Genomic DNA, 27,381 nt, shown 5'->3' with positions numbered 1-27,381 from the left:
GCTATTGCAGTGTTCTATTGTCACTCACAGTTATGATCACTTCCTGTGGGAGAATGAAAAGACTCGCCCAGCCCTCATTTCAGCCCAGACACGGAGCAGAGAGGAGGATTCTGCAGTCCTGATTAATTACATCTTTAAAAGGTAAAATGGGACACCTATCATTTATTTCTGGGGCACTGCACGTGTAAGGGAAGGGGCCATGTAGTCCTAGGAGAGGAGGATGATGCAAGACATCTCTGTTAATGTGAATTATCCTCTGTTTTTAGTGATCAGCACCAGTATGGCGGAGACCAGCGGGCCTCAGTCCTCCCATATATCCTCTTCTTCAGTTGGGGAGAAGGGCAGCGGCTGTGCAGGTAATGACATATATTAATGAGCAGTTGAAAGCCCTGCAGTTAATGTGTATATATATTTTATAATCATAGAAAGAGAAATCCATATAGAACAGGCAGTATTGATTCATGTATGCATTTTCATGTGTAACAGCAGGTGTCATTGAAAGACAACTAAAGACTTACTGTATTTAGTAATATACTGAGTTCAGAAATTGCCTTATTTGCATTTGTACATCTCACTGTCAGTTATCAAAGGGTGGCTCACTTGTCGGCACTGCTGTCTTGCAACACCGGGGTTCTGAATAAGATTCTATCCTTGGCAGTGTCTGTACGGGTCTCCTCCGGGTGCCTCTAACACTTCAAAAATATACAGGCAGGTTAATTGGCTCCTGGCAAAATTTAACCCATTGTTGTGTGAATGTGATAGGGATGTTAAGGTGGCCATACACTATAAGATCTGCTCGTTTGGCGACATTGCCATACGAGCGGATCTTTTGCCCGATATCCCACTAACGGTAGGGCTATATCGGCGGTAATCTGACCGTTCGGCCCTACGTCTGAACGATCGGATTACGTCGAGCGTAATGGGCTCTGACGGGTCGTCGGGATTAAAATCGAACCTTCCCGATCGATATTGTAACCAGATATCGATCGGTAAGACCCGTCGGAAGCCTCTAAACATGGGCAGATTAGCTGTCAAATTGGTCTAAACCAGGCATGTCCAAAGTGTGGCCCGCGGGCCAATTGTGGCCCTTTATCAAATTTACATTGGCCCTCAGCCTCCATCATGAAATTAATAATAATGCGGCCCGCCAGCATAGTTCGATCAGGAATCACGTAGATGTAGCAGTAATATTTGGGTACATTAGTGAAATGATCTGCCACTTGGTCTATACTGCTGCCTGTGTGCTGAAGGTGTTAGCAATAAACACATACTGGAACGTAGAGACGCACATACTCCTTTACTGTACTGTACTGGCACGTCAGTACTTCTATTGACACCTTCAGCGCTAAAGAATTATGCGAGAGCGACGCATCACTATGTGCCAGTACGTGTTTATTGCTAACACCTTCAGCACACAGGCAGCAGTATAGACCAAGTGGCAGATCATTTCACTAATGTGCCCAAATATTACTGCTACAGCTACGCTATTCCTTATTTAAATGAGTTAAATGGTGTTAATGGTTCAAAGAATGTCGGGCTAAATGGTCGGCCCCCACACATTTTCACCTCACCAAATCTGGCCCTCGTTGCAAAAAGTTTGGACACCCCTGGTCTAAACGATATCGTCAGCTTTATCTGCCCGTGTATGGCTGGCCACCTTAAGGCTGTAATAGATTGTAAGCTCTACTGCGGCAGGGACAGATTTGAATGATTACCAAACTCTGTAAGGCGCTGCTGAGTACGTCTGCTTTTTTCTTAATGCATAGGACACTATAATGTCATTACTGCCAACACTTTTTATGTGAAGTTCAGTTGAGGTTGGTGGGAAATGCCAAAGCAGAAGTATGTCATTTCACAACTCAAATATGCAAACAAGGAATGTTCTTTCATTATTAGAAAAAACATTGATTGCAATTGTTTCCCTCTAATGAAAACGCAAGGACCCATTCAAACTATGTTCGCTGTAGCATGCAGGTGAAGTCATGTAAAGATTTATATGAAAGATTATGCTGTTTCCATGTAATCGTATCATAACAATTGCACAACATTGCACCATTGCAATCACGCATAACGGCCAATCAGCAAGCTTTTTTTTTTTTAATCATTATAATCAGATTGATGCAATAGTACGCCTATCTTTATGTAGGCCATTTAGGTTGATTTTCTTTTTTTTAAAGGATTGGAATCTTTTTATGTCATAGCCCTTTTGTGCTTCCTGCATTAATGTGTTGGGATCGTTATTGTCATGACAGCTCAATGGATCAGATTCAGGGGCATAATTTAAGCATCCAATTGACCTAGGAAGATACTTCTGTCTTTCTGTGTATATACCAGGTTATTTGTATTTTTATAATTAACTGTATAAATTTAGATGGTAAAATGTTCATATTGGCGAGGTTCCTCAGAAAGTTGGAGAATGTACTATTGCAGTGTTTGTAGGTTAATATGGCTTTCTTTTGCACTTAATATATGTCTGTTTATTTATAATAGAGAAAGAAAATGTGTTCCCCTTTGTAGTTGGTTTAACTGAGACCTAGATCTTAAGACAGTTGTCTTTATTAAAGGGGAGGTTCACCTTTAAGTTAACTTTTAGTATGTTATAGAATGCCTAATTCTAAGCAACTTTTCAATTGGTCTTCATTATTCTTTAAAAAAAATATATATATTTTTGAATTGTTTACCTTCTTTTGACTCTTTCCAGCTTTCAAATGGGGGGGGGGGTCACTGACCGCATCTGAAAACAAATACTCTGTAAGGCTGCACATTTACTGTTATTACTCCTCTTTCTAATCCGGGCCACTCCTATTCATATTCCAGTCTCTTATTCACATCAAATCATGGTTGCTAGGGGAATTTCAACCCTAGTAACCAGATGGCTGAAATTGCAGAGAGCTGCTAAATAACTGAAAATCCACAAATAATATAAAATGAAAACCAACTGCAAATTGTCAGAGAATATCACTCACTACATCATACTGATATGTTAATTTAAAAGATGAACAACCCCTTTAAGTGATTTTTACAGACTTCCGGTAGAGCAGGGCTGTGATTTTAAATCAAAATATGTAGGTTCTGGCAAATGCCAAAGGAACCACTGCCATATACAGTTACTATTTTTGAGCCTGATGGGAGGCTGTTTGGGCCTCTGTTTACTTGAAATGCAGGGCCTAATTTGAATCTTCCTGCTTATGATCTGCATAGACTGGACATGACATCATTCCTAAATTTGGGCCACAAAAATGTTGGTTTTTATTCAGCTTATTGGCCCTATTAAGAAAGTTGACAGCACTGCTGTAGAGTATGTAGATATAGTGTTTTGACTTTGCTACGGAACACGTTTAACTTTTGTGCACAACCCGTGGCCAGGGCTCACAATAAATGTACCAATATCTACGTTTTTTTTTTTAAGCAAAACAGCAATACTCACATGCCAGAAAGATGCATAGTTCAAGCATTACTGATCCGTGAATCCAAGCAAGTGTTCTTCCATTTTTCTACTACATTTCTGTTGAAGGACACTTATACAGATGTTTTGCCAATTTGTGCCTGGTTGTGGCATGCCCTGGTTCCACTGCCACTTTCATCTTCTGGCAGCTTTCCGTACTTTGTCTTTTTATACCTTTCCTGTAAGTGCTCTTCTGAGTACTTTTGCTTTTTATTTTGAACTATTTCGTTTACATTTGTTCCTGGGTACTAGAGCTGTAGGGTTCATTTAGCTTGGAGGGAAATTCTCTGCATTGTCTGTTCTCCATTACATGCAGGAGAACTTTTTTTTTCTCTTAATTATGACACAGCCTTCCTGTTTATATCCGGTCATTATGGCAAAGCAGTATTGACTAGGTAATTGCTCAGCATGGGGTACAGACCAGCTGTTATTCACTATGGGGAGGCCCAGAATTGGCAAGCAAGTCACCCATACACTAATCTTCATCTACTGCAACATGGCTTGAAAACTGTGCTAACTGTAGCTTGCTATTGACTGGCAAGAGTTGTTTGTAAATGAACCGTTCATAAACCAGTGTCTCAGACAAACTTTTCATGTTTAGTTTCTCAATTATTGAGCTTATACTCTAGATGTTTGTTTGGTTAATACTGCAAGAAATTGATTTAGCTGGCATCTGCTTTTTGTGTTTTGGTGCTACAGTATCAAAAAGCAAACCTGTCTATCTGCTAATTTTATTTTTAAAATACACTGCTTTGTGAGCCATTTTCCATTAAAATGCGGGTATCTGTAATTTAACTTAAAAAAAGGGTGAAAATTAAATGCATCTGCTAAATAGATACCTATCTGATTGGAAATGAGTTGCCATATTGTTTGCTCTGGCCATTTGTGGTTAGAAGAGGGCTTTTCCATTTATGTATACATACAAACATTTCTTATTTTGTAACTGAATAGGGCTGTTTCCAATATGTTGCCAATATCTTTGGACAATCCTATTTTTGAATATTAAATAAAAATGTATCCAGTTTAAAGACCCAGTGACTTTGTGATGCACGTAAGTCATCTTTTCATGTGGCTATAATTGTTTCTATTTTATCATAGTAACTAAATTAAAGCACTCTTTTGTTGGTTGTGTGTGTGCACTACTACTACAAGGCACAGTATCTTGCAGTAGTACTTTGATTAATGTTAATGTCTCAATTTAATTTTGAGAAGCCGGCATTAGATCAAGCGGTTAAAGGAGAAGTAAATCCTCTAAACCAATCCCATGCATTTCTTACATTTGGCAACTGTCTCCTTCTTAACCTAAATAAGGACCTCTCTCCGAAGATGGCCCAACAAAAGCTGTTCCAGGAATGTGTCTCTGTGGTGGCCAAATTGGCTTCCTTAAATTGTCATGCAGATTTTCTTTCATCTTGAAGGATTTTGTACATATGTGCTGCCATTGCATAATTTACTGTACATAAGCTGTCTGTGGACCAGGGTGGTTGGCTCATAGTGGCAATGAGCACTGATATTAGGTAAGGCTTACTGTCGGCTCGCTTATTTTCATTAATATAGATAGCGATTCCAATGCTTTATTCATTGGTAGTCTGTAGGTTGGTGGTGGATTTATATCAGGGATCCCCAACCTTTTGAACCCGTGAGCAACATTCAGAAAAAAAAGCAGTTGGGGAGCAACACAAACATGAAAAATGTTCTTGGGGTGCCAAATAAGTGCTGTATTTGGCCATTTAGTAGCCCCTTTGTGGATTGTCAACCTACATTGATGCTCGGTTTGGCAGTACACCTGGTTTTTATACAACCAGAACTTACCTCCAAGCCTGGAATTAAAAAATAAGCTCCTGCTTTGAGGCCACTGGGAGCAACATCCAAGAGGTTGGAGAGCAACATGTTGCTCACGAGCTACTGGTTGGGGACCACTGATTTATATGATAGGATTACTTCTCTTTTAATAAATCTAGCATGTTTCTTAAAATAGATGACAGGTCATAGGGCAAGTAGGCTAAATGGCAAAGGGCAGAAGGTGACTGGGGCTATGTTTCTTTTCTGTTGGGAGTATGACGCCCCCACCCACCATGCATTGCATATTTTATCTGACTTCCAAGGAAACTGAGAGCTGCTATACAATCCCTTAATCTTTAGGAAAGGAAAAGGGAGAAACAGATGAGCTCTATATTGAAATCGCATGAGGCTTTATTCTCGCCATACAGTGCAGCCCCAAACAGCTGCAAGTCTTGGTTATAAATATCATTAATACTACCCTTAAGCTAAGGGATTTACTTGGTCTTGGTTTACTTGATCATATTTTAAGGGGCGAAACAGTGGTTGCCATTGCTTCATTGCAGCCCTGGGGTCTCGGTTCAAATCTTGCCAGGGAAATATGTATGTATGTATGTAGGTAGAATTTTAATTGTAAAGATCTGTTAATTAGCCTCAGCGCTGTATAATGCATAAAAGTACACGGCGGGAAGACTTAGTCACTTAATAAATAATAAATATACACAATACACAGAGCTTATATATGGACACAGAGCTAAAGTGCTATGCAGTACGAGACACAGTAGGAAGGTGGTCATTGCCCTGTAAAGCTTACAGTCTCAAGTAATATCTGCAAATTTAAACAATTCCCATTTTTCTGCCACATTTATGGCCTGAGAAAAGCTCTATCTGCCTTTTGCACCACACCCTAAAGCATAACAGGCTTCTGTTTTATTGATAGGAAGAAAGCAAGACACAGAGGACTGGCAGGGGTAAGGCGTACAGATTCCCTAATGCAAGCAGAAAGCTGATATTTTCCAGAGGCAATCACTTTTCCTTCTCTGCACACTTGCATTTACTTTTAATCACGAGATGGGGATGGTCTCATTAGTCATTAGCTCAGATGTGCAGTATTTACAACCACTAATGGTACCAGTGTGTTGTTTCCCATACACAGTATATATTCAGCCTCATGCACATCAGCATGTTTGCTCTGATTTCAGTTAATGGCATTGGATCAGATTAGTGGGATTGCATTACAGTACCCACTGACAGACCCAGAATGAGATTCACAACAGGTCCTGGTGTTTCAAGTACACAGAGGCCTAATCTGCCTCCACCAGCCCAATAAATACTGTTTAAGGCATCTGACAGTGATCCTACTCTGACTGTCAGGCCCTTTAGGCTAGGGGCACACTGTGCAATTTCGGGGAGATTTAATCGCCTGGCGACTAATCGCCTCGTCTTTGCGGTGACCGATCTCCCCGAATGCCTTCCCTCTCGCTTGCGCTGGCTTAAATGAAAAATCGCCGGTGCTAAAGCACATGCAGCGATTCGTTTTCCGAAGTTGCCTCACGAGGAAACTTCGGGCGACTTTGGAAAATGAATTGCTGCATGTGCTTTAGCGCAGGCGATTTTTCATTTTAGCCTGCGCAAGAGAGAGGGAAGGCATTCGGGGATTAGTTGCTAGGCGACTAAATCTCCCCGAATCGCCCAGTGTGTCCCTACCCTTAGAGTTCAATTCAACCTTGGCCTACCCGTACTACTTTTCTTAATTTCTTACTATCGCCTCCTGCAGCCACTCCCTCTGTATGGGCCACACTGATAACCAGCCAGCATTGATATACCCTGTAACAAAGTCACTGCCTCCACTCCTTTTGCCTTTAGTGATATGGTAAAATGGCCAATAGAAAGAACATGCTCTTCTATGTTGGGAAAAAATAGAAGTTTCTAATACAGGAACGGGATCCATTATTCGGAAACCCATTATGCAGAAAGCTCCGAATTACATGAAGGATGCCTCCCATAGACACCATTAGAATCAAATAATTCACATTTTTAAAAATGATTCCTGTAATAATGAGATAATTAATCATTGCTGAAACAAAACATGCCCACTGAACTTATTTCATGTTCAAATTAATTTTTAGTAGACTTAAGATATGGAGACCCAAATTACAAAAAGATCCCTAATCCGGAAATCCCTAGGTCCCGAGTGTCCTGGATAACAGGTCCCATACCTGTACACAATATAGGTAACCTTTTCTATCCAGGATTTGTAACAGATGTAGCATAGCGCAGCGTTTTTTTAAAGGAAAAGGCGAGGCTTTAATTACTGTGGGGTGCCAATTTGTTACATACCCCCTTAATTGTAATTGTTGAGACTATGGATTACCGCTCCTCTTTGCTGAAAAACACATTGTTCCATGGTATTGACCTAGTGAGTGATGCAACGCCATCTTGTCACCTTTCCCAGGGAGCCCTTGTGGCTGGCTGCTTGCATGTGAATTTAGATACTAAAAGCTAAACTTTTTGGCCCTGTATCAGCTTATTTTACTTTACCTTCTTGTAGTGATGGTTAAGGGCAGAGACAAACATGGAGATTCGGGTAGATTTAGTCGCCTGGCGACAAATCGCCTCTTCTTCGGGCGACTAATCTACCCGAACTGCCTTCCCGCCGGCTAGAATTGAAATAGCCGGCGGGATGGCACTCTGAGCGCTTTGTTTTCTGAAGTCGCCCTGAAGTTTCCTCGTGAATCAAAAGGGGAACTGAGAGCAGAACCTCCAACTGCTTTAGAGCATTTTTTTTTTTTTTACTTTCCATTTGCTTTCAGCATTAATATGTAGATGGTATAGAACAAATGAAGTAAACTGAATATCCACATCACTCTCATAAAATATAAATGTTCCGTTCTTTCCCTGCCCCCCCCCCTTTTCTGGCCTTGTGTTTGAATGTAGAACAAAGCAGGGCATTGTGAGTATAAATCAGCATCTGGCCCTTAATAAACCATAATCACAATGTGACTGCAGAGGTATGTGTTAGTCACATGGAAAAACCAACTGCCAAATTGACACTTGAAAACATGTTTCCTTTATTTTTCTTCAGCGATTAAACAAATATTATTTGACTGCAGTAATTTGGTTTAGGGGGCTCTATGCAGCTCTGTGTACAGCGTATTTGGAAAACGGTATGTGTGAGGTGTGTGTGTGTGAGACGTAGCTATACCCATGTGTGACGTGGCTATACCCTTGTGCGAGTGTGTGTGTGACGTAGCTATGCCCTAGTGTGTGTGTGACGTAGCTATGCCCGTGTGTGTGTGATGTAGCTATGCCCTTGTGCGTGCGTGTGTGACGTAGCTATGCCCTTGTGTGTGTGTGTGTCACGTAGCTATACCCTCGTGTGTGTGTGTGTGACGCAGCTATACCCTCGTGTGTGTGACGTAGCTATACCCTTGTGTAAGGTAGCTATAGCCTTGTGTGTGTGTGTGTCGTAGCTATAACTTTGTGCGAGTGTGTGTGTGTGACGTAGCTATACCCTTGTGAGAGTGTGTGTGTGGTGTAGCTATACCTTTGTGCGAGTGTGTGTGACGTAGCTATACCTGTGTGTGTGGTAGCTATACCCTTGTGCGAGTGTGTGTGACGTAGCTATAACCTTGTGTGTGTGTGTGTGTGTGTGTGCACTAAGTTTAAATATTTATAATGCCATGGGACCCATGTATCCTTGCATGGAAGTATCATCTGTGTTCCTTTTCTGGGCCCTTTTTGTTTTTAAGTCTTGGTATTGAAGGAGGGAAACCAGTTCTTATTAGGGATGCACCGAATTCACAATATTAGGATTTGGCCAAATCCTAATTTGCATATGTAAATAAGGGAAAAGAGAACCACACAAGCAGCCTGTGTTTAAGAAATATTTGAATTCCATGTTTGTGTGATGAAAAGTCAGATGAAAAGTCATGTGTTTTTTTTTTTTTGTTTTTTTCTCCATGGTTTCGCATCGGCCAGACACTTGGATTCGGTCAAATCCGAATTCTTCTGAAAAAGGCAGAATCCCAAACAGAGTCCTGGATTTGATGCATCCCTAATTCTTATAGGGGTTGTTTACCTTTAAGTTTTTGTAGGATGTAGAGCGTGCTATTTAACGACAATTTGCAATTAGTTTTTTTTTTTAATTTTTTATTATTTGTAGTTTTTCAGTTATTTAGCTCTCTGTGTGGAAGCTCTCCAGTTTGCAATTTCAGCAATCATGTTGCTAGGGTCCAAATTACCCTAGCAATTGCTTTGGACACAAATAGGAGAGGGCCTGAATAGAAAGGTGAGTGATAAAAAGTAGCAATAAAAATGTGTAGCCTTGTTTTTTCGATGACACCCATTGGAAAGCAAGTGAGAGTCACAAGAATTCAAAAACTATAAAAAATGAAGGCAAGTTGCTAATAACTTGCCATTTTATAACATACTAAAGGTTAACTTAAAGGTGAACTACCCCTCTAAATGGGCAAGATAAGTACTATTCACTGAGGGTTGCCCATTTATTAGGCTCCCCCTTTCTCTCACCTCAGACTACAGCTGGCACGTGTCTGCACTGAAAAAAGCACCTGCCCAGGGGAGTATTATTATTAAGAGTGAAAGCGTCATCATTTGTTCACATGCACACTATAGTTAAATTTTTTACACCGTGCATTTGTGGCGACTTGTGATGTTAAACTACCGCACATGTGAATGATCCCAGGCAATTTCAAGAGTTCATGGGAAATCCTTGGAAGATCTTGGCGTTCAGAAGAAAAGTACCCCAGCAAGTGCTTTGTTTTCAGAGAAGAGGAATGCCGCTTGTAGGTCTAAGGTTAGAGAATAAATTCAGTGATGCTCCCCAGTGAATAGCACTTTCGTGGAATGGACAATCAACAAGGACTTGCATACCTCCCAACTGTCCCATTTTTCACAGGACAGTCCCGTTTTTGACAGCTCAACCCGCAGTCCCAGATTGTTACTGAAAGATCCCAACTTTCTCTTTGATCTCCTGCACTGAGCCAGAAAAAGAAACAACGTTTCTAAAACTGAGGTTTTTGGCAGAGAGCCCTGCACTTAGATACGTTTTCAGATAAGCGGGTCTCTTGGGGAAACTGTGACTTGCAGCTTAAAGGGCAATTCACTTCCATTAGCAAAACTGTAATAACGCACAAAACCTAAATCCTAAAACTCCAAGAAATGTGTTCAAACTTTCCATAACCTGCCACATTTTGTAAAAGGCATGTGGTATTTAGGGGTGTTGCCATAAAATGGGCATGGTCCAAAAATATTCACGGTGCTACACGCGGAAAATGTTTTTGCCTCTTTCTGTTTTCCAAATGTTTGGAGGTATGTAACAAACACAAGGACGATGCGGCTAATGGCGGAGCTCACCCGTGGTACGCCGGCTCCTGCTGAGTCGCAGCTCTCGCGATACTTCTGGCTCCTTCTAGCCGGCTTAACACATACTCCAATGGTATCGCTACGGAGCGCCGATCAAAGCAGTCACGGAGTCAAACTGTTGTAATCCCCCTCCACTGTACTATTAATGCGCTTAATAAAGCCAATAATTTGATATTGAAACGCCTGACTCCGTGACTGCTTTGATCGGCGCTCCGTAGCGATACCATTGGAGTATGTTTGGAGGTATGTACTTGGTTTATTTAAGGTCTGGAGTATTGAGGCAATGGTTTCTGAACCCCAGCAAAACTCATGGAGTGTGGAATAATAAAAGCTTAAAAAAAGGTCATTATAGTTGAAGATGATTCCTGTGTTAAAACAAGTCTAATCAATTAACCACAGTGCTGACACCTCCTCCTACAACGGAACCCCCCCCCAATGATTAGTAAGTAATTTCTAAATATGAATATACAATGTGAAACATTTCGGATTAATCTCAGAGTAAAACGTAACGTCCCTTGTAGCTGGGCAGCTTTGTGCAAAATCCTAACATGTTTTGCTTGGTTTCTTTTTGTCCCACAGTTCAGCTCCCTGATCTCTATATAACAATTATTTTGCCATCAAAACTTATTTAATCATCTTTTTTCACTTGCCATACTTTGCCTTGCAGATTCTGCATGAGCTTGCCTATCGTGTGATGTGTGTGTGCATACATCTGTGTTTTGACTTTAAACAACTGCAATTGTGATGCTTTAACCCTCGCCTTTAGGTTGCTGTCTATTCTTGTAGCTGCTCTTATCGAATCTTTTCCTTGTCTTCAAATAATGTATTTTTAAAATGAACGCCATGAAGAGGGTGAACTAAAGCCTGCCAGACATTTTTGTTTTGTTTTTATTGTACCCTGGTTACATCTGCTGCAGGCAGAGCCTTGTATTGAATATAGGCACCATCCATGTATGTGTCCAAAATTGGGTTATCCAAAACGGGCACCCTCCAGTTATAAAAGTTTTCCTTGTCCTTTTTAACCAAATTATGTTCCCTTTTTATAAATTGTAAACCCTAAAATACTCGGGAAGTGGCAATTTTTTTTTTTTAGGTACCCCCAATGAACAAAATTGCCATGTTTTTTTTCCCTGAGTTGATAAAAATATATTCTAGGCCCGTTTCTTTGCTCCAAAGTATTGCCATTTTTCTCAACTCTGGTGCAAGGGAAACCTTTTAAGGGGGGGTGAGTATTTAGCCTGACGACTAATCGCCTCTTCTGCAGGGCGACAATCTCCGCGAGCTGCCTTCAGTCTGCCTCCCGTCTGCTTGAATGCAGAATCACCTACACTAATGCACTTGCGGCGCTTCGATTTCTGAAGGTGCCTCACGAGGAAACTTCGGGCAACTTCGGAAGTCAAAGTGCCGCGAGTTCATTAGCGAGGGCAATTCTTCATTCAAGCAGAAGTAAGGCAGTTAGGCGAGATTGTCGCCCCGCTGAAAAGTCTATTAGTCGCCAGGCGACTAAATCTCCTCGAATCTGCCCCAACCCTTAGGGTATAGTCGCACAGATACTAGTAGCAGCTACTACTGTAATACCCTGTCATAGACCATACTTAGAATAGCCTCCTTGAAAACACGTGGGGCAAACTTATTAAGGGTTGAATAGTAAATTCAAATTCGGATATTCGAGTTTTAAAATTCACACATTCAAATGTTAATTCCCATATTCAAATGCAAATTTGAATGTGAGATTTATCACACTTGGACCATGGAAACCGTCCTAATTCGAATATTTACCACCTAAAACCTGCAGAGTTCATGTACAAGTCAGTGGCAGAGGTTGTTGAGCCATTTGGAGGTGTTAATAGCCTTCCTGACATTCATGTTTTTTTTTCTTGAAAAACGATTTGTACGAATCTAATATGATTAAAATTTTTGGGTCAAAGCATTCAATCGAATATTAGTCTAAAAAAAAATTCTTAAAAAAAAAAACTCCCAGTCGAATAGTAAGTATATTCGAATTGAAAAATATTCACATTAATTAGAAATTCAACCTTTGATAAATTATCACTTGTCTTATTTGTAGCCGTGACAAGTAGATGCTACTAATAGCTCTGTGTGTCTTCACCCTTCTAGTTTAGTCTTTAAAAGAAATGAAGTTCAATTTTTAGGAATCTTGCTTAAATTAGCACTAGCTAGCACTAACAATAGTGTTTATCTTTGTACTTCATCATTATATGTATAAAAATGTAGTCACTTTTTGTCCTAGCATAGGGAAATGTAATGAAATGGTTAAAGTGTCCTTCCTTTGTCTCACACACCAGCAGCTGTCATACTTAAGGGCAATGCCACACAGGGATATTTCAGACTGCTGCGTTTCCAGGCAACTGTTGCCTGACAAGTATTGCCAAAGGTAATTGTGGTTAATTCGCGTAATTTTGGCTTCAGTTGCTGCGTTCATTTAGACTGCTTAGTGCTGTTCTCAAAACACCCTAAAATCTCCTTGTGTGCCACTGACCCTATGATATACATTGCATTCAATTTTTTAAAAAGAGTAATTTTTGAGTGATGGCATTCCTTGAAATTTAATTTTTAGCCATTAATATTTTTGATCTTAGGAGGGACAGCGACATCAGTGAGCATATACCTCCCTTTTAACATTCATTTTGACATTCTGTAGGGTACATAAAGTCTAGCTGAAACCTGATATTTGAGTTTTTTTTGTACAGACAACCCTGATTTCACAGAATGAAAAGAAGCCATGTTACCATTTCCCAACATCCCTTAGGCTCACAGTGTAATGAACCCCTCTCTCACCTTTTTCCATTGTAAAGTGATGGATTCTCAGTTTTGAAGTCCCTCTGCTTTTCAGAGTATGTGTGTGCTATTTTTTTTTGTTTATATTAATATTTGGAAGTTTAATGCCCCTTTTCTACATGACTAAATGAGTCAAAAAGGGAGTTATATTTTCCCTTTTCCCAAGATACAAAGAAAGCAGGAGGGAGCCATCTGATATTTTTGTAAAAAGATGACTTTATTTTACTATACTACACTATATTGTGTTTGTTTAACAATAGGAATAAAGAATTTTGATTTTGTTGTCTGCTTATGGTACCTGCAGCACTATTTTATAGTACAGGTATGGGATCCGTTATCCAGAAAGCTGCGAACTACATTAAGGCTGACTCCTATAGACTCCATTATAACCAAATAAACTAAAGTTTAAAAAATGATTTCTTTTTCTCTGTAATAATAAAACAGTGACTTGTATTTCATCCAAACTAAGATAGATAATGAATCCTTATTGGAAGCAAAACCAGTCTATTGGGTTTATTTAATGTTTACATGATTTTCTAGTAGACTTAAAGTGTGAAGATCCGGAAAGCCCCAGGTCCCAAGCATTCTGCATAACGGGTCCCATACCTGTACCTAATGTTTTCAAAAGAAAGCATGAGCTTGCAATTGTGTACCTATGCTTTTCTTGGTTCGTTCAATATCAGGGACAGCTTCAAAGAGAGATGGTTGCCTCCTGCCTCCAGTCAGCATATTTCAATGATTGTCACTGTCACAAAGTCACTTATGAAAGACTTTATTTGTCATTCAATAGTTACAAGGGCAAAGCCTTTACAGATTTTTTTTCTTGTGCCCTTTTCTCCATACTTTCATTATCAATACCTGACTCCAGAGTCACCGGGTTCTCCCTTTGAAATGATTGCCAACAGCACAGGCTTTGACTTCAAGAACACCACTGGGGACAACACGGCTACTGCTTACGGTCTTGCACACTTTTCATCTAAAACTCCATATCCTTATGGGTCTGTAGAGGGAGTTGAGCCATCAGACACCGGGCCTGTATTTGCTGGTATTTCGGAAAATGATGGGAACCTGTCCATGACGTTGGATAATGTGAGAAACACCTCTGAGGACTATTGTTTGAGGAACACAGATTTGCCTGAACATTTTTATATTGGACATTCCAATGCAGCACATGTAAATAAGCTGATTGATACACAATGTGGAAATTTGGAACTGAATAATTCCCAAGAATTGTACATAAGTAAAACAGAGGAACGTAGGGGTCAATATGAAGAGTCACACCTAACATGTGCAGAGGCTGGAGAGACTAGCTCTGCTGAAAGTCTACTAAGTTCTTCCTATGGAAAACCTGAAGTACGCTGGCAAGAGGTGGATGAAGAGCTGGACAGTTCTGGGGAATCGGATGACACTGTCATTGATGCAGGCTGGAGGCTGAAAAGCACGACGACAGAGAAATTGGTACACTGTGAGGAAGGTTGGGTTGAAATTGGTGGAGCTCAGCAGAAACAAGAATTAGAATGCGATTTGTTAGAAGGAGTGGGAGCAATAGAGCATGAGATTTCTGTTACTCAAGGCAACGCAAGACTGCACATACCAAATGAATGCAACAAGACAGAAGACATTTCTGCTACATCCAACTCTGAAACTGGATTGACCAAAAATGTTCTGGACTCTCCAAACAGCGAGGGCTTTGTATTCCTGGCAGAGACCTCTGTTGTGGACCAGTTTACAGGAGTCACCAACCAGGGCAAAATAGATTCTCTAGAAAATCAGATTCAGGAAAATCTCACTATTGAAGCCCTGAGGGCATTGGCTGTTATCGGGGAAGATCCAGAATCTGAAAGCAGAGAGTCTTCTCCAGAAATCTTGTACCCTATTGCCCAGTCTGGTAGCGCAGAAGCTTTGAAGACCGCAGTTTTGCAGACCTATCATACATTACCCCAGGACTCGCCTGTTAATACTGCAACACGCAAAGGTAAAGAAGTATCCATGTACCCAGCACTGTTGACAAACCAGATGGCATGGCATTTTGCACCTGGCATGAACCACAGATCATTGATTTGCATCATCCATGCCCAGTCAACTGATGCATGAATACATCTCTGGCATGCACGTCAAGTCACCCAAGTCACCCATTGGTATGCATCACGGATGCCAAGTTCTATGTATGGATGTCTAAAAAGCATGTTCTATCCTCCTCTGGCAACAAACTGTCCTCTGCGGAATGCTCTTACCCACCGTTTTATACTTCTCCCTGCTTTTTTTCCTACCAATATGTAACTACTGTAAAATGCAACCAGCATGAGTGCATGTACTCTCCATGCTGCTTGTGCATCCCCACCTCTTTGACTTCTGTTTGCATGCGTCCGTACACCCCAATTTATGTTTACCTCCGATTTTGCATTGAACTGTTCTTGTTGGGTATTATTTTGCAGATTGTGCTTCCTCGAGGTAAACGTCCACATGAATACTTACCAAAAGGATCCCAGCCCATATGAGGCCTTTAAAACAAGATCATTCCAATATCTTCAGTTTAGCATGTTTTATTTTTGTGTAAAATTGAAAAGCTGTGCAATATTGCAGCTAATCCCCCCCCCCATTATTATATTTACTGTCCCTTGTTGCATACATGCAAATGTTAAGCAGACTCCACCCCATTCCCCTGTCCCAAACACCCCTTGTGATTTTAATTTCAATCTGGCACATTAAGTGATAGCTAGCTTACTAATACCTGTTTAATATTAATTATGGAGCCAGTTCTACCAGTGTAACTTTCTGTGTAGATCTAATCTCCTACAATATCTTATTCCTTACTGGATCAGTCCCTCCTAGGAGCAAAGTCATATATCAAGTCTTAATTACCCTTATTCATCCTTAATGTTTATTAATAAGAATTTGTAGGTTGTGTGAGTGAATGTGCACACACTGGAAAATTAGTTTAACAAGATATGGTATTAGATAAATCTGGTTACATACATAGCAAGGTTGTCATGATGGGAAATGAAATTTACAGCTAAACAACTGTAATATATTATATAAAGGGTTGTTGCCAAAACAAACCCTATTTGGGATTGAATGGGTTTCCATCGATAATCTTTAGTACAACTGAGCAACAAAGAATTGGGTGAAATTGAACACTAGCGACTAAATCTACCAGACCGCACCAGTATCCTTGGCCTGGCTTCTAGCTGACTTTAACCTAAGAATCCAGTTTGAGCCTTCATATATGTGGGCAAATTGTGTTTGATGATATCCAGACATGCCAACTCCCCTGTATTTGTCGGGAATCTCTCTGATTTAATCCCCTCTCACCCGTACACCTACAGTAAAAGAACATTCTCCCGCTGTCTGTAACTGGCACCCGAAACTGAATTTACGTGCTCTATTGAAATGCATAGACTCATCTGAAATTCTCCAATATTGTCAGAAGCAGTGAAGTACGGGCATTGGCAGGGGAAGAGTGTGGCAGGGCAGGGTCAAGGATGACGGGGTCAAAATGTCCCTGTATAACTTGCATCTGAGTTAGCATCTCTAGACATGGGGAAACTCAGTTCTTACTGTGTTTTACCAGTTTTTGAGGTTCCACTGCATTTTAGGTGCTTTTTATACACCCCCCATTCAGGTCGAGTGAATGTATTTGATCCATTGCCTGTTGCTAAAGAGGACCTGAGGCAAGCACTATGGCAGCTGATGCAAATATTCTAAAACTTGTGGGTGTGTGTGTGTGCGCAATATTTCCTTAATATTATATTATTCACTTAGTTTAGGTGTAAGTGGAAGGTTCCAAATAATTTTTAAAGGGATACTGTCATGGGAAAACATGTTTTTTTCCAAAACGCATCAGTTAATAGTGCTGATCCAGCAGAATTCTGCACGGAAATTCATTTTTCAAAAGAGCGAACAGAATTTTTTGTATTCAATTTTGAAATCTAACATGGGGCTAGACATATTGTCAGTTTTCCAGCTGCCCCAGTCATGTGACTTGTGCCTGCACTTTAGGATGGAACTACTTTCTGGCAGACTGTTATTTCTCCTTCTTAATGTAACTGAATCAGTCTTTGGTGGGACTTGGCTTTTACTATTGAGTGCTGTTCTTAGATCTTCCAGGGAGCTGTTATCTTGTGTTGGGGAGCTGCTATCTCGTTACTTTCCCATTGTTCTGTTGTTAGGCTGCTGGGGGGGGGGGGATGATATCACTCCAACTTGCCATGCAGCAGTAAAGAGTGACTGAATTTAATCATGACTGGGAGCAGCTGGGAAACTGACAATATGTCTAGCCCCATGTCCGATTTCAAAATTGAATATAACAAAATCTGTTTGATCTTTTGAAAAATGGATTTCAGTGGAGAATTCTGCTGGAGTATGACTAGACATAATGTTTTGCTTGCAAAGTAATCCATGTCATCTTGTTGTTTGAGAAAATTTGTGAGAAAGGCTATATAGAAATAGGATACATTTATCAAACAAATTTTAACCTTAGGGGGTAAATTTAGTCCGTTTTTTAAGCCCTCCTCTATTTAAAATACAAAAGGTTTGTATATTTTTGCCTAATTCACTAAATCATTTTTTTTTTTTCACCAAACTTTATGCCAGGACAGAAATTACTTTTAATATAGGAAAAACAGTTGCAGATTATACCAGGGGAACAACCTCTTGATTAGCGCATTAGAAATTCCCATAGTAGGCACCTTATGGGGGTAGTCACGTTTGATAACAAATGGCTCCAGTAATGGTAAATTCCTCATATCTAAATACTGTATAATAATAATAATAAAAAGGTTGAGAAGCGTTTGCCCTTTTTAATGAATGGCATTCTTGGGGGGGGGGGGCTGGTAGTGTGGCTTTTAATTAGCTGGAAGAAATCGAGATGGAAAACATTTTTTTGGCACTTATACCTGGCTTCAAGGTACTAAAGGTTTGGCCTTTAATCATCCTCTGTTTTGCATTGCCCTGTGCCCACATACAGCCAGTGCCACACCTGCTTTTACATTCCCACAACCCCCCACGGATATCTATGCACCACTCACCCTATTTGTCCCATGGCTTTTTTCCACCGATGTGTAACTGCAATACATGTTGGATATAACTTCATATATATACAAGTACAAATGAGCAAGACTGGTAAGCACATGCCCAGTCGGATAACTAACACAATGCTGCTGTATGAATCAATAACTGGCTTTATTACAGCATCAGCTCACTGTATATGCTGGGCCTTGTGGTTATACACTATGTGACCACCTGCCTGTCCATTCTTAAACCAGGGGTTCTTCAATGAAGTTGGTGTTGGGAAATTGTTGCATGGGATTTGCTGAGGGGGGTCAGGCCTAGCCGCTCCAATTTATCCACAGGTATGCAGTAGGGTTGAGGACAGGGCTCTGTGCAGGCCAGTAAAGTTCTTCCTATCCCATCTCTCCATGTACCTGGCCAATTCCACTGGGCCCGCCATTAACGTCTAAAATTGGGGGTTGCACACAATGTTGGAAAAAAAAAGGTGCTACAGAGGAAGCAGACCCAGCCCCAAAGCCCTCCCAGCCATGGTCTGCTTCTACCTTTAGTTAGGCCACTGGCCAATTCCAATCATTAGAAGGGGTGTTGGCATACTTTTGACCATATTGTGTATCTTCAGAATGGGATTTACCAAATCTCCCCACAATTCATTTTGTCCTTTGCAGTTGCAGTATGCTGTACATGGGTGTAGGCACCTGTTGCTCAAGCGAGTAGGTGTCTATACACCTTTCCCATTATTCTGACCAGTAAAACTCACAGATGACGACAATGCAGTATTCAGATTGTGACTTTACAGAACTGACTCTATTCTCTTTTTCAGTGCGGGACCTGTTGTACTGGCGGGATGTAAAACAATCTGGAATGGTTTTTGGAGGGACGATGGTACTGCTTCTATCTCTGGCCGCATTCAGCATTATTAGCGTCATTTCCTATCTTGTCCTGTCCCTGCTCACAGTCACCATAAGCTACCGTGTCTACAAGTCTGTCCTACAAGCTGTCCAAAAGACCGACGAGGGCCATCCCTTCAAGTAAGGGCAAATACATTTGATTTCTTTATTAACTATCAAGTAAGCTGAGCCTGTTAAGTCAGCAAGGCTGAATTGGGAGATATTGAAAGTTCCATCAGCATTTAGCTCCCTTGGTGTCCTGTGTAGGCCATTGTCCTTCAGATCCATTCAACTGTACTATGAGGCAGTCATTGCAAGGAGTAGAGTGAGCCCCTGTGTAACTTCAGAGTTATAAAGTGATTGGACAAGCTGTTGCACGCCAGTCTTTATGGGGAATGTGTGAATAGCTGTCTGGGGGCTCTTCCTGTTACCCTAGTAGGTATTTTTGTATGAATCTTTTCCATCTTATTTTCACAGGCCTCTGCTGGAGAAAGATATCACACTGTCATCCGACTCTTTCCAGAAGGCATTGACTGCATCCCTCGCTCATGTCAACCATGCTCTGAAGTATATTGTTCGCCTCTTTCTTGTGGACGACCTTGTGGATTCACTCAAGGTGACGAGAAAAGAAAATATATAGTGAATAAAGTAGCCCCTCTTGTAATATATAAGGATATTATAAGTTACCGAGGAGTTTCATGACCATATAAAAACACGAGGCCGAAGGCGGAGTGTTTTTATACAGGTCATGGAACTCCGAGGTAACTTCTAATATCCTCATATTTTACAACTGGGGGTACATTATTTATTATAATACAAGTTTCAGTGAGTCATGTGACAGAAATTACATCAGAACTCACAGTTTATAACTGATGACATCAGAACTCGCCATTTATAAGGAAATAATTTAAAGATATTCATGGCTTTTGTATATTATATATTTACTCTATTTCAGAACCCTTTTTTAGATAGTAGCTGAATTTACCTCCTCATTCATCCCTTTTATAACTCTTAGGTTTGTGCTAGTATATTAGAGTACCAGCAACACCAATTATTTTTAATACTTCTTTCCCCCCAAAATAGCTATACTTATAGCTATACTTACTTCCTCTTGGCTTACTTCCTCTTCAGCTTGAATTTGACATGCAATGTGCAACATAAAAGGCAACAGCAGTTTGAATTCCTCTGTGCGCTGATCCGGAAGTCCGCTTTGTATGGATAACCTAAAACACCTAAGATTTTTCAGAGTCTGCAGCTTAAATTTGTGCTTCTGTTCCTTCAGACAGCTTTGGGGTAATGTTGTGAGCATATATTTAAGCTGCAGACGCTGGAAAAAAACTAAGGTGCTTTAGGCTATTGGTACAAAACTGACATCTGGTTAAAGGGGACCCATCACCCCATAAAAAATATTCCAAATCCTATTTTATCACATCAGTAAAGCAAAAATAACTTTAATTACACTGTATAAATTATTTGAATCTTGTTTCCTTCAATCTGGGAATTCATAATTATAGCAAGCAGGCAGGAGCCATTTTGTGGACACTGTTATTAAGACAAACCTTGTGTCATCTCAGAATCTTGTTTGTGCACCAGAATGGGGGACCTGGTTACGCAATCAAATGGTGAAGAGAACGGCTACGAATGATTTAATAAAAAATAGAAATTGGATTTCATGTTTAATTTGAAAAGGACCATTTTTTATGTCCAGATGACCAAGAAGGGGTGGTTCAACTTCCAGTTAACTTTTAGTATGTTATAGAACAACCAAGTGTAAGCAACTTTTCAATTGGTCTTCATTATTTATTTATTTTATAGTTTTTTAATTATTTGCCTTTTTCTTCTGATACTTTCCAGCTTTCAAAAGGGGCTAACTGACTCTATTAAAAAAACAAAAGCTCTGTAAGGCTACAAATGTATTGTTATTGCTACTTTTTATTACTCGCCTTTCTATTCAGGCCTCTCCTATTCATAAGCAAGTCTATTATTCAAATCAATGCATGGTTGCTAATTTGGACCCTAGCAACCAGATTGCTGAAATTGCCATCTTGAGAGCCGCTAAATAACTCAAAAAATCACAAATTGTAAAAAATTGAAATCAATTAATTTAAAGGGTTGTTCACCTTTGAGTTAACATTTAGTATGATTTAGAGCAGTGATCCCCAACCAGTAGCTCGTGAGAAACATGTTGCTCTCCAACCCCTTGGATGTTGCTCCCAGTGGTTTTAAAGCAGGTGCTTATTTTTGAATTCCAGGCTTGGAGACAAGTTTTGGTTGTATAAAATCCAGGTGTACTGCCAAACAGAGCCTCAATGTAGGTTGCCAATCCTCACAGGGGATACCAAATGGCCAATCACAGCCCTTATTTGACACCCCAAGAACATTTTTCCTACTTGTGTTGCTCTCCACCTCCTTTTACTTCTGAATGTTGCTCACAGGTTCAAAAATTGGGGATCCCTGATTTAGTGAGTGATATTCTGAGACAATTTGGAAATGGTTTTTGAGTTTACAATTTCAGAAATCTGGTTGCTAGGGTCCAAAAGATCCTAGCAACCATCCATTGATTTAAATAAAAGTTTGCAATATGAATAGGAGAGGTTATGAATAGAAAGATGAGTAATAAAAAGTAGCAATAACGATAAATTTGCAGCCTTGCCGAGCGTTTTTTTTTTTTTTTTTTTTTTTTAGATGGGGTCAGTGACCTCCAATTGAAAGCTATAGACTGTCAAAAAAAAAAAACTATAAAAAAATAATGAAGGCCAATTGAAAAGTTGCTAGGAATAGAGCATTCTATAACATAATAAAAGTTAACTTTAAAGGTGAAACGCCACTTTCAAGCTGCCCGTTGCCATTTCGCCTTTCTCATATGGGGCACTCAGATTCAAGCTGAAGATTTGAAAAATTCCAAGGGGAAGTAAACCTTACCTATTTATAGCTGTTTTGGGGGGGGAATTAAGCATTAAAAAATGTGGTGTTACTGATGGGACCAGTTATCCAGAAACCCATTATCCAGAAAGCTCAGAATTACGTGATGGCTCTCCAATAAAGTCCATTATAATTAAATAATGCCGATTTTTAAACATTTTCGTTTTCTCCAATAATTATATCAGTACCCTGTACATGATCCCAACTAAGATATAATTAATCCTTATTAGAGGCAAAACCAGCCAAATGCTCATTTAGTTGTGTATGGTGATCCACATTATGGAAAGACCCCTTTTCCAGAAAGCCCCAGGTCTCAAGCATTTTGGATTACATGTACCTACCTGCACTTGGAATCTAGTATTGGCCCTGGGATTTGATTCTTTGCTATCTTTATTTTTGAATCTAGATTGCACTGAATCCTGTTGGGTTGCATGTATAAATGCTTCTACTGTAGGTCACCATCAGTAATCATGGGGCCCAGTACTACTAAGTTACCCACTCAATATAAATAATGAAATAATGCATAAGAATTTTTATGGTGGACATTGGCCCCCAGCAAACAGAATACTCCCAGGACTCAAAGACCGTATAGAGATCCTTAGTTATACCCTCCAACTTCTATGTAAATGCAAGTAAATTAAATCTATTCTACTGCACTGCGAAAATGTTTTGGCGTTTTAGAATTGTATGGACACCGTAAATTACTTTTTACCTAAAATAAGTGAAAAATGCTAATTATAAAGAAGGTAAACTTTCCCTTGATACCTTGCATTTGCTTATGCTTACTGAAACCCTTTGGCTACTTTCATGCTTTTCAATTGAAGCATGAGAAGCACCATATTTTTGATATTCTATCATTTATTCTGTATTCTTCTCCTTCTCTCCAGCTTGCCCTACTTATGTGGCTGATGACTTACGTAGGAGCTGTATTTAATGGGATCACACTTCTCATTCTTGGTAAGAGCTTGTTCTCTGCATTCTGTATTATTTTATTTATTATATTACATATATATTTATAATCTATGCATTTTATGTATAAATGTATCCTATACTTTGTCTGTTGTATAATAGAAAATTATATATACACATACACAATGTATATACACTAGGGATGCACCGAATCCAGGATTCGGCTCAAATCCAGGATTCTGTTTCGGCCGAACCGAATCCTAATTTGCATATGCAATTTAGGGGTGGGGAGGGAAATCGCATGGTAAAAAATGTTTTCCCCTTCACACCCCCAATTTGCATATGTAAATTAGGATTTGGTTGAGTATTGAGCCGAATCTTTTGCAAAGGATTCGGGGGTTCGGCTGAATCTAAAATAGTGGATAATAAATACGCACGCACACACACACACACATAATGTATATATTATAAACTGTGTGTGTATATAATTTGCTTGGGCAAATGTGCATTTTACACTTATTACAGTGGTATTTAGTGCTAAATATGCATCTATTGTGAAGTTTCCATATGTACTTTAAAGGGGAATTTACCCTCAAAAAATGGAAACTTTGTTCAATCACAAGAACCAGGAGTACAGAAAAGGGCAGGCACATAAAGGTATATATCATTGTAGTAGCGATTATAACCAGTAACACCATGGAAAGTGGTTTAGAATTACATTTTATTTTGGGTATACGCTCGTTTTGTTTTTTTTTTATTTATATTTTTAATAGATCTGTTCCATTCTTTTGGATATATTTAATACACATTTAAGGTAGCTTTGCAGTGATTACAATGCTGTCGAGCAACTCCGTGTGCATAGTATTAAATAAATGTGCTACTTGCTTATTAAATTCTGGGTGTAGGCGCTAGAGTGGCTTGTTTTTACTGAAGGTAGAGCAATATAGTTTGCGCTAGTCTAGAGCAACCTCCAGGTGGGTGAAAAAAGGTAATCGTCTGCATATTATTTGTTCCAATTGTATATACGTATGCCAAGTGACTCCCCTCCATGAAAGGATTATTTATTTGTCGCCCTTTGTGTTTACTGTAGGCGTCCTGCTGACTTTCACTGCACCCATAGTGTATGAGAAATACAAGGTAGGTCTAATATAATTTATATCTCTCAGCCCCTCCAGGACATGTATATTCTCTCTTGTTTTTGCTGACCTATTCAGTCAATGAAATGTAGACTTGCTACCAGGTCTGGACTGAGAATTAAAATAGGCCCTGGCATTTCAGGTACACAGAGGCCCAATCAGCCCACACAGAGGCCCAATCAGCCCCCACCAGCCCACTAAATACTGATTTTCTATGGGATCTTATAGCGGCCCCTCTGGCATTTGCCAGAACCCACAGATTGCCAGTCCCGGCCTGCTTGCTACCCTGTATATTAGTAAATCAATGGGCGTGACATCAGTGATGGGATACAGGTAGGAGCAAGCCTATCATCAGATTGGGTCACCAGTGGGTAAGGGTAAGGCCTGCTGCCTGCGACCCACTACAGAAGAAATCTGCAGGTTTTGGGCCACCCAATTGAAAAGGCACTGGAGTACTGCAATATTTGTTTTGATATGGTTGTGCACTGCATGGCAGCCCTGGAACTCATACTGACTAGTGATGGGTGAATTTATTCTCTAGGCCTGGATTTGCGGTGAATTTCCGCATTTCGCCACCTGCAAATTTTTTTTGCAAAAACTGCCACAAAAATTTGCTGCGACAAAAAAGATTGCACATGTAAAAAATTTCACACGTCAAAATAATTTGGACGCCCATTGGCTTCAATGCATTTTGCTAATTTTATTAATATTCTGCAAATTGTTTTTCGGCCAAGCAAAACGGGACAGATTCGCCCATCGCGAATACTGATGTTATAAATGAAGGACACGTGTTGGTTCTCTTGCAGAATAAGCAGCCTGCTCAGAATACTGCACTCTTTACAGCAGTGGTGTAACTAGATGTTACTGGGCCCCACAGCAAATTAATTTTAGGGCCCCCAACATAACCACAGGTTGTCCTTTTTACCAATATATTTTGAATTTGCTCATTATTTATGGCCTTATGGGCCCCCCTGCAGCTGCAGGGTCTGCTTTCTCTGTAGTTACGCCCCTGCTTTACAGTTTTGTACAAGTGTTCTGCTTCCGCGAGTCTACCTTTTTTTTTTTTTTTTCAGCCGATTGATTGATTTTCTCATTTTAATTCTTCTTGCTTCCTTTTTTCTTTCTCCCTTTAGGTACAAATTGATCATTACGTCTCGCTGGTCCATAGCCAAGTGAAGTCCATAACAGAGAAGTAAGTAGGACCTGGGCTTGGGCATGGGGAGGCTTTATTAGATGGGGCTGTTTGGGTTGGAGAACTGTGATTTGATTTGCTTATAGCCCTAGCTGAATATGTGCAATGTTTGACAAAGTGCCTTTTTCCGTTGCAGGATTCAAGCCAAGCTCCCAGGAGCCCTGAAGAAAAAGTCTGAGTGAAGGAGCAGAACTGTGGAGGGAGAGGGGAAGGGTGGTTGTAAGGGAGTGAGCACTGGCTATGTCATATCTCTTTACTTACTGTTAAATTGGCTTCCTTTTATGTGGCTATAAGGTCCTGTTGAAACACATTTACACCTGGTGTGTCTCTGGCAGGGTGAGGTTCTGTTCTTACAGGATCTTGAATTTGGGTTTCTGTAAACACTGGAGAGCTGGGTAGAGACCCAGCAGCAGCACCTACTACGCCTGTCACCCCTTCCATCACCAGCCGCTCCCTACCCGTCTCATTGGCTTGTCTCTGATCTGCATGTGCCTCAAGGCTTCTGCAGTCCTACCTTGCCCTTTACTCTCTTGCTTCTACTTTTTTAACTCCCCCCCCCCCCCACACACACACGTTCTGTCCCTTTTTTGTATCTTTTCTCTCTCCTTTTGCCTTCTTCCTGCCTCCGCATCTTATAAACCTACGGAATGAAATTTCCTAATCCAGCACCCACCCACTGAATGCCAGTCACTGCCGCATCATTAGAAAAAAAAAAAAACCTTCTTTGCGTTCTATTTTGCTATTTAATTTATATTTAATTTGTGTTGTTTGCGTGGAAATGCTTTGAGTGGCATGCCAGGAACTACTGATGGTTGATGGGACACAAAGTTGGTATCCTGCACTCTCTCCATGTGCCTCACATTCTGTCTCCTCTTCTTGCACCATGGAAAGTGGGAACTGCTATCCTTAAACATAATCTACACAAGAGTCCCGAAAAGCTAATACACTTATATTAACTCTCAATGTTTTTATGGATTATCATTATGTAATTGCAGACTTGATATGACCCCCGATAGATGCCCAGTTTGCAAGTGTGAGTCAAGTTCACTGAATGTTCCCAAAGCTTTAAGTCGTAGGTTTCCTGTTAGTGTTTGGGACAGGAGTGCAGGTTTGATCTCCTCTGTAAAGCCCTGGGAGATAAATCTGTTACTCGCATAGTAGGATCCAGCTAATCGTTTTTTGAGGTTCCTGGAAGCTGCAGTTTTGTCTTTTTTTATGTTGAACTGTCGCAGGTAACTGGGTACCCCCATAAACAGGGGCCATTATGTAATGAATAGGGATGCACTGAATCCAGGATTCGGTTCGGGATTCAGCCTTTTTCAGCAGGATTCGGCCGAATCCTTCTGCCTGGCCGAATCGAATCCGAATCTTAGGGGGTGGGGAGGGAAATGGCGTAAAACAAGGAAGCAAAAGATGTTTCCACCAGGATTCTGTTCGGTATTCGGCCAAATCTTTTGCAAAGGATTCGGGGGTCCGGCCGAATCTAAAATAGTGGATTCAGTGCATCCCTAGTAATGAAGTAAAGAATAGCTTCATATAATCCCAGCACAATGGATGAAATGGTAATAAAAAGAGAGGTTATAGATTGAAGTTAGGGAGAACCTATCCTGCCTGGGGAGCAGGGTTCTTTTTTTTTTTAATGTGATGTGTTGCACTGAGCTTCTAACTATTCACTATGTATCAATGCTGTTAAAGTTAAATGCATTATTGTTTCATTTTAATCATGAGAGGGACATGTACACTAATAATGCTGTCAAACCAACTTGTTCACACGGAACCCTGCTTTTATTTTTCAGGTGTCTGAAGTATAAAATCAATTTTTTTTTTATTTTTTAGTTTCTGCAAGTCCCGTGGAACAAAATTCTATATATATTGCAAATACATGTGGTATTAATAAAAAGGAATAGGAACACTTGG

General features: G+C 40.2%; 1 protein-coding gene across 2 annotated transcripts; it reads left to right on the top strand.

Moving 5' to 3' along the window:
* rtn3.L (reticulon 3 L homeolog) lies at positions 1-27,381 on the top strand. Of its 2 annotated transcripts, XM_018256707.2 has the most exons (9): positions 1-141; positions 267-356; positions 14,277-15,383; positions 19,239-19,446; positions 19,783-19,921; positions 23,115-23,184; positions 24,227-24,273; positions 25,406-25,464; positions 25,601-27,381. In XM_018256707.2, exons 2-9 carry the CDS (start codon positions 281-283, stop codon positions 25,644-25,646), a joined length of 1,752 nt encoding a protein of 583 aa, XP_018112196.1. In that variant the 5' UTR covers positions 1-141; positions 267-280; the 3' UTR covers positions 25,647-27,381.

This window comes from Xenopus laevis, chromosome 4L (assembly GCF_017654675.1).
Source record: "Xenopus laevis strain J_2021 chromosome 4L, Xenopus_laevis_v10.1, whole genome shotgun sequence".
NCBI lineage: Eukaryota > Metazoa > Chordata > Amphibia > Anura > Pipidae > Xenopus > Xenopus laevis.
Note: the sequence above shows the minus strand (reverse complement) of the source record. Positions and strands in the feature narration are given on the sequence as shown.